General features: G+C 38.3%; 1 protein-coding gene across 2 annotated transcripts in view; it reads right to left on the reverse strand.

Annotated features, from left to right (window-relative positions):
- Positions 1-8,761, reverse strand: part of ARHGEF12 (Rho guanine nucleotide exchange factor (GEF) 12) — a 119,189-nt gene extending 110,428 nt beyond the window's left edge. For both annotated transcript variants that reach the window (XM_012729730.1, XM_012729729.1), the window contains exon 1: positions 8,307-8,761. In XM_012729730.1, the coding sequence (XP_012585184.1) occupies positions 8,307-8,338 (32 nt within the window). In that variant the 5' untranslated portion in view covers positions 8,339-8,761. The remainder of the gene's footprint in view (positions 1-8,306) is intronic.
- Between the last annotated feature and the right edge of the window lie 351 nt (positions 8,762-9,112).

Genomic DNA, 9,112 nt, shown 5'->3' on the forward strand with positions numbered 1-9,112 from the left:
CCACATGACTAGCTTTGGCCAATGACATGAGATTTGATAGGATTGATGCACACCATGACTGATAGAAGGTTTGAGAATCTTGGCATGTTGGCATGAGTTTTCCTGTTCTTTCCTTTGCCACAATAATAGCATATCCCAGACAGGGCTTTCACCTTCACTCAGAATTCCCAAAATTCTATATACCCAATCCATGGCTGACAAGATGTAATGTATGTAAGAAATAAATCATTTCATAAGTCACAGAAATTAGCTGTTGCTGTGGTAGTATAATCAAGCAAAATCTGATGCCCCTACTATGCACTAGGTACAAAGAACATTTAAATGATAGGCTGATAGATTTATAACAATGTTCTAGAAGATAGACCAAAAAACTATGCTTACATCTGCAGAATGTCTGCGAACTGGTAGGTGTATACGTTAAGGATAAGATCAGAGGAAGACTTTATTTATACCATTATATATCATTTGAATTTTCAGATTGTGCAAATGTTTCAGTTTCCTTTTCTTAACCTAAGCAACATCATCTGCATGGCTAGAAATCTGAACCACTTTTTTTTCCTTCCTTATACTTTAGTATTAAAACATGTATGTATAAAAAACTTGGGCCCTCCCTGGTGGTGCAGCAGGTTGGAATGCAGCGCTGCAAGCTGGCTGTGGTTGCTTGGCGCAAGTTTGATCCCCAGCCCCGGAGCTGACCCACATGGCACATGGCGTGGTAGACCTCTCCTGACCTGCCCGCTGCTCTCCTCAGCAGTGTACTTTATCAGTCTGCCTGTTCTGCTCCCCACTCTGTCTCTGGTGATTCCTCTCTCCACCCTGTGCCTCTGGCCTGTACCCCAGTACTGTATGCATAAATAAATCTTTTTTAAAAATGTATGTATAAAACACAATGAAAATAATTATTTCTTTAAAAAAACAATGGTGCACCTACCCAACCTTGAAGAAGACAAAAAAACTGCTCACAATTCAGTTTTAAAGAAAGCCCATTCCTCCCACCCCCCCAAAATTTTCATTAAGTGGCAAAGGCTAAAAAAAAAAATCAGAAGCATGACAGGCAAGTCTATTAGCTTGTTCATCTTTAGTTTTCATCAAAGCAAATACAGGGTTTTGTATATGGGTGGTAATACCTCAATTAACATTATTTTAGTATCCCAATTAAACTGGTTTTTTGAACAAGCCCTAAACAACAAACAGTATAAACAAGATATCTACTACACTAAGTTAAAGTACGTAAAATGAAATTTTTTAAAAAGTTAGAAGAAATTCTACCCATGATTCTTGCAGTAACTAAACATTTGAATGATTATAAGAGTCAAACTTATTAAAATTACATTTTACTACATGGACATATTTTTACTTAAATTTGAGCAATAGCTGCACATAGTAGTAACCTGCAGATATGATAAGGAACATGTCTGCACTTTTCATCCTGATCTCAAGGTACTTTACAAGTATTAATTCTCTTACCACCTGAGAGGTATACATTATAACCATCTATCCTACCCTGTCACTACAAAATACTCAAATACCCCTTCAGAGGTAATTGCCCAGACAAGGTCTAGCCCAAACAACTAATAAAACAGGAAATAAGCTGACAGTGCTTGTGCCACCAACAATCTCTGAAAACATCAGACCTTTACCCACAAGAACCACTTCCTCTGAGTAAACCACAGACTGTACAGGGCAAACCACAACACATCAGATTGTGTCTAGAATACAGGCAGATAACCCATCCTTTGGAAAGATATGTCTAAGCCTTCACGGGATTTCCTATTTGTATTTAAATGTTTTGGGGGGGGATGTCTTGTTACTCTTCTGATAAGATATAGCCAATTCTGTATTATGAGAACAATTTCACATAATTTCTTCTAATGCTGTTTAAGTCTCTGATTTTTCAACAACAGAATGATTACATTTTCTGAATCCATGCAAAGACCTACAAAATTTTCTTTTGATCTCATAAGTCTATGAACCAAAATCAGAATTTAAATGTAATATTTAACCAAAACTGTAATCTCAGGGCAATATCTACAGATGACTAGAATAAGCTTTAAGACATCAGAAGAAAAAGCACTGTGACAAGTAAGTAACTATAAGCATTATAACTAAGCCAGGTTTTCTCATGTATTTCCAATTTCTTTGTGAATTGTTACTCACAGTCGCAAGACAGGAAATCTAATTTTTTCATTGGCCATTAGATTTGCTTGTCTTTCAACACTGGGAAGCCACCCAGGCCTGCCATGTGACTATGATCTCAAAAACCAGGATTCAGCATTTGAATTAGTAAAAGATTCTGTTTCGGTATGAACTGAAACTGTCAGCTGCCCTGGTGCATGCTAATTCAATGAAGTTAACTTATTAGTACATTTATCTCTTTTCTGAAAGTCAACAATGTAATATTTATGCATTGTAGGAAAAACCTCTGGCCTTTAGCACCAGCATGTATTATCACTGACGAATTAAAAAGCTTAAACACTAGGTACTAACTTCATTGACTTTTCATGAAATTAGAAATAGCCTTACAAATATCTTTTATATAAGGCTATCTTAGTACTCTTGATCGTCTAAGTTGAAAAATAAAATGTCCTAAAGTTCCAAAATAAAAAGACTGATACAAAAGAACAAAGAAAGACCTCTATTTAAATAATTTTAAACTAAGCATCAGTGTAAAGGTGTTAGAAAAATATTCAAGAGCTTGATAACCTTACATATTTTATAATAACTTAATCACTTTTTCATTCCAGTATTATCACATCATTAATAACAATTTTTACAAATACAATGGCAAGAAAGTGAAATGTTATTTTAAGTTGAACAGTACATTTTACTAAAAAAATACTGGTAAGCATTACAGGTCTATTTCTTTCACTATTAAAAAAGGAAATGGGGGGGGGAATGACATACAATCAAAGGTAAAACTGAAAAAACACAGTTTAAAAAAAAAGAATAACAACTCCCAAATGTATCATACCACACAGCAACTAGTATTATACTTTAAAGCTACAATCACATTTCTTCATTTACCTATAAGTTCAAAGATGTTTTATCCTAACTTACGATTTTCAACCATGGGTGGTTCCTATCACTTGTTAACTCTGTATGCTACCCTTCTGTCATATCTAACACTTGTTTCATTAGAGACACATTCAGAAAGAATTACTTTGTAAAGAAGCTTTTTAAAACATGAGTAATTGCTCAATTAGTCAATATGGTAATTATGCTGTCTACAAATTTGTTTGTTTTATTTGACTGTGACAATTCCCACATCCATTCTAAAAACTATATAAAATAAAAGTTAATTAAAATAAATCTTGAGACTCAATAGATAATTTTGAGCTGTGCCTGGAGAAAACTGACTGCCTTCTGAATTTAAGTAAAAGTTAAGTTAGAACTTGTTGCTCTAGAGAACACTGGTAAAGATAGAAAACCAGAGTATGACATTTTGTACTAGGAGAGCAACTAAGGAAAAAATCATTTTGCACAGGAAAGTAAGGGGGGAGAAGTTGGGGGGAGAATAAAACATTAAGAAAGACAGGGTGATTTTTAGACAATGAAATCAACATAAAACACAGAACTTAGCTAAGAACAAGGGTGAGGGGAGGGGAAAGGAGGTGGATAACTGTCTGAACAATTTAGAATCATATAAACAAAAAACAGGAGGAGAGCATTATTTAAGCCTGGTACAGCAAGTATATACAAGCAAAAGGACAACTTAAAAGTCTGAGCTAACGAACAGGAAAAACTTCCTGACTACAAGATCTATCAGATTGTTGTTCAGTCTGCTGAGGAAGTGACGAGGGCTTTATTCTCTAGAGATACTTAAAATTAGAATGGATAAGGTACCAGGAAAGCATCCTGTAAAAGAAAAACCCCACTCTGACTTGGTCAGGTTGGAAAGTTACTAAAGGAAAGCAGGACAGAAAAACATGATGACACAGAAAGACAATTTAAAGTGAAAAATCAGGATACTTCAGAGCTTGAAAATCCAGGTTGAAATCTAGGATCTATCCTTTCCAGTCTTATAATCTTGATTTATGCTATCTATATATGACTTACCTGAAAGGATAAATGATGACCTGACCTATACTAAATCAAAAACATAGTAAATATTTTAAAAATTACACTACCATGGGATATTATTACATACATGAGGGTATTTGACTCAAAAGGACATAAAATACTTGTGATTTTGTTGATTTTTAAATTTCAGTTAAAATGGTATTATTTTAAAGACACTTAACTATTAAAAGGGAAAGAAGCAAGTTTTCAAATAAAGCTTTAAAGAGCTTAAAACCAAGTTTTAAGAGGTGAGGCAGAATGAATTTAAGCTCCTCATTCCTGAATATGAAGCATGGTCAATTTCTAGGAGATAATCAATTACATAAGAAACATTTCTAGTAACTTTGTCAAATAATCATGATGTAAAAGTAAATCCAGTTACCTCTGGAAAAGCATTAAAATATATTCCTGTGTCTGTGGCACACAGCAGTTTGGCAGGCAATACATACCCATTTCTAAATGGCTTTTAGAAGACACTTGTTTATGTAAAGATTTTCCAACTGTTTTCCTGAAATCACAATGCTCCATAGGAAAATATGCAAAATCGACTTTTTATGGGTTTCATCAATGTTTTCTCAAATTTCATTTTTAGGGTGAATATTCAAACTGAGGGGGAAGAAATCCCTACCTGTTAATTCAATATTTTATGCTACATTTTAACAATTGGAAACTACCAATGTGTTAAACAGTATACCAAGTTAACCTACTTCTGTAATGGTTCCAAATAAAGCTCCTCAACATTTAATGAAATAAATGTGACTATCTTCTCAGTGTGTCATGAGTCCAGCAGAATACAGCCCTGTACTATTAAAAGTTTTACTTGTCAGACTGTACATATTGACTCATGAAAACTATCCAAGCGAATGTACAATTATACACATATCTAAATGGGGATTCTAATACTGAAATAACTAAAAGACAACATAAAATTGAAAACAAAACTGGTACTGTGATCCTGACAGATCACCAATTCAATTTTGTATTTATTGAATGACTCCACAAGTAAATGTTACAATTTCGATTTGCAATTGTCTCAAGTAACCTTGAAAATGGCACATATACAGTAGGGTTTAGTTTTTTCATCAAAAGCACTATAGGAAGGCAATGTTGGCAGAAAAAGAATCATGAATGAAAATGCTAATTACTGGGTATGTGCATATAAAGTCATAGGTTTTCCACTCCTTTAAAATCTTGCATTAGTTAAACATGCTAAAGCTGAACTTGGGTGTGAAGAAAATGCCAATACATCAAAAAACTTAGGTTTACCTAGAAATCAAAAATAACACCATAGATAAGACAAAGGTCCATTTATGTCAAGGAAGATCTTTATAACAAACTCCTACTAGTGTTATCCCTGAAAATTCACTGTTCCAGAATCTAGCATGAATTCACTTGATTCCACTGAGAGAGCATTCTCTCCTCCATCTCTCAGAAAGAAATCCCAATTGTCCTAACACCCTAAACTCTCAAAGGACAGTTATCTAGACTGGAAACAAATAGGGCACATTTTAGGACTGAATGCAACATCAATACAAACTGAAAACCAAAATCCAATATGTCTACCACTTTTGAAGTCCTGAAAACCATAGACTCCAGGTCTCCCAGAAGTTAGGAAGCAAGAGACTAAACCACTCAGATTTTTTTTTAAGTTGTTCAGATATGCAACAACAAAAAATACCAGTAGTTCCTAACAACACAGTGTGGGTTTTAAACTGATGACTATGCCATTCAAATAAGGGAAGTCTACAGACTCGAAGATGAAGAGCAGAGTAAATGAATGTGTTAACTGCAAAATAATAACAGGATATAAGAGAGTTCTGAGTATCCAAAGTGACCAATCAGAGCCTAAACATAGCTGAATTCCATCCCAGCCCCAGCATGTCCCTAACACAAGAATAAAACCCTTCTTATCTTGTTCAGCCATGTGTCGCCTGCCACAAACTGCAAAACAGAACAACGCCCAAAACCAGCTAGTCTGATTTCAACTGAAGACAGACAGACTCTGTAGTCAGAAGCACCACAATGAAAGTACTCTTAACTCACACAGCTGGGCTGATGGGCCTGCACACTCTACAAAACAAAGCCATACCACATACAGTACTTCAAGCTTGAAAGGATCTTTAAAAAGTTACAATGGCATGGTTAATTGCCAACAGCATGGTTAATTTGCCAATAGAATTAGCAAAATATACCTATACTACACTGGAGTTAGACAGTGAGAAAGTGAAAATGATGAGGATAGGCAGAGCTAAGAAGCAAAGAACTATTCTATACTCATAGCTCTGTGAAGGCATCCTAACACAAAAATATTAAGCCAGTAGCTCCAGATTTTACCCCAACATCTTATCAACTAGTTGCCTAAAGAACAAATGAATGCTTGATATTTACTCAGTAAGACACAGAATAAAGTAGTAGTGGTTAAGAATAATTTTTGTAAAAAAAAAATAGTAAATACCTAAGACACAGGTGCTCCTACTGTTTCAGCAATACTTATTAAATGGCTTCTAAGGGTTTATTTTAAAATATAAAATCAGGCAGCTCCTAAACCAATTCAAGGATATTAATACCTGAACCAATATACAGATTTTATTTTCCTTAGAATACTCTTTTAATCCTTTGTGCCAAGCACAGTGCCTGAAATGTATTATAAGTACATATAAGTATTATATGCTTACATCTCACCTAAGTTATAAATAGGTTTTGTATATTTTTGTTTTGTTTTTGCAAAACTGAACACTTGTATCCAATGAAAACTACCAATACTATGTTAATTCCTATTAAGACTTCTTGTCTACAGACTCAATAGAGAAGACAAGAACTGAATGAATGAGGAAAACAATTACCCATACATCCATGAAAGTGATTTCTCAGAAGCAAAACTCACTGAAAGGAAAAAGCATGGGGATACTGAGAATAAATCAGGATGAGCACAGTTGTTACTCATGTTAAGTGTGCTGAGACACGGTGGAAATTCTTAGATTGAAATTTTAAAAGGCAATGTAAAAACACACAAAGAATAAATATAGTTTAAATACTTAATGGAATCTTTTAGGCAAACATTCACGTGACAGTAGAAAGCATCAACAGGAAGAGGAAGTTGGGTTTCTGGAGTAGCTGTTATGGTATGATAATGGAATTTGGCCTTTTTAAAATCAACAAATAAGTCTTACAATTAGGTGAAACTCTTATTAGGAAATCGAACTACTTATGTTGGAGTGGTATCATTACACTTTTCATCAAAGTGCTTTTTTGGCCCCCTAATTCAGTTATTTAATTTTTTCTTAAAGTGACGTACCAGTTTGAAAGTCGACTGAAAAAGAAAACAATAAGCCAGATAAACTTTGGGACCAAGAGAAAATGTCATAATTAACTTGAGAAATAAAATGTAGTAGAGGACTTAACATGTGTTTATCGCTAAACCTAGCAGTCAAACGCTTAACTTGAAAGACCATAACTTGAAAGACGAAGATTCCGCCACTTAAACCACAAATGGTCTAGCTCAATTCACCAAATACCACTGGGCATCGTGGATAAGCACTAGAGGTGACTCTCAGAACTGAGCAAATTTACCGGCCTCATTTGTACTACAAATTCCCTTCGGGTTTGTATCTCAAATGTTTCTGGAAAACGAACTTTGAAAAGACGGTAACACAAATCAAGCCCCATGATTTCCCTTCATAATTTTTAAAGCTCCTTGATATTGCTTCAGCAAGCACCTGGGATGCTACTAATGTCAACATTCTGGAAAATTATTAGACAATAATTAAACACTCCACAGGTCAACAGTTGAAAGAGATAAAGTTCATAAGCCATCACGCAGCAATCTCAAAACGAAGTTCACCGGCAGACATTCCTAAGATGTAACGGTGTCTAAAGAAAGACCGGCCAGGAGTAAAACTGATGAAGCACCAATACCCAGCCAACTTCTGGCACTGACCTTCACCCAAAATGACCTTCCTCTGGCTCCAAGATTAAATCCTGAATTCTAATGCACAGAAAATTTAGTGGTGGTCTGACCAGCCTCCACTCGAACAAAGTTTCTCGCGGGGTTAAAAAAAGCTACATTTTCATATTCAATCCACCGGGTGCCTCCGCAGCAACCCTGGACTAACTGCAGAGCTCCAAAACAACCCCCTTTCCTAAAGCCTGTCACCTCACCCCGCAAAAGCAAGGAGCAACCCCAGACTCCCGCGAGGTCGGGTCCAACCCAGGGAGGCTAGAGAGCGAACAGGGAGCTTCATACCAACCTGTCGGTGATAGTAGACTGTGTGCCACTCATTGGGGCCCTTGGCGAGAGGTCCTCCTTTTATCCAACTTGCATTTTACAGGAACACCTCCACCCCACCCCCCGTGCTCTGGGATCAGGCCCGACTCCGTAGGGGACACAAAAGTCCAACTCAAAACTCCATTCAGTCATCTAGAACGTCCGACGGGAAAGGGTCAAGGAAAGGGGATGGGAATTGGAACAAAACCAGTGATCTCCCAAAACAAACCGAGAAAGTCTGCCAGCAGGCGCGTTCTAGAGCTAGAGCTCAATCCTCCACGGGCACAAGGAGCCAACTTGGTCGCGAAGGGAAGTCGGCGAGCCGCGGAGAAGGGGGCCCGGGCGGGACCAGCTAGGGGATGGGTGTCGGCTCCTCCTCCGGAGTCTCGGGGGCCTGCGAGTCCCCGCCGCCGCGGCGGGGCCGGGCCCTCTCGTCTCCGCTCTCTATCTGGGGCTGCCGGCCGCTGGCGGCCGCCGCCTCGGCCGCGTCTCGGGCCGTCCCGCGCCAGGCTCGCACGGCTCCATGTCCCGGGACCCGGGGACCCTTCTGATCCTCCTCGCCGCCCCCACCAAGCTCTGGGCGCCGGGCCGAGCGCGAGTGCAGGGGGAGGGGGCCCCGCAGCCAGAGGTGACAGGAACCAGGTCTCTCAGCGCCGCGGGCTGCTCCCCATCCCTCAGAGGCCCGGGCTCTTCCGCAGTGGGCAGAGGCGGCGGCGGCTCCTCCCCGACGCTCCGGCAGGCGGCGGTTCCCGCGAGGGGGGGCAGGTTCCCGTAGGGCCCAGCCTGGAG

This window comes from Condylura cristata, unplaced genomic scaffold (genome assembly GCF_000260355.1).
Source record: "Condylura cristata isolate star-nosed mole 26May11 unplaced genomic scaffold, ConCri1.0 scaffold00025, whole genome shotgun sequence".
NCBI lineage: Eukaryota > Metazoa > Chordata > Mammalia > Eulipotyphla > Talpidae > Condylura > Condylura cristata.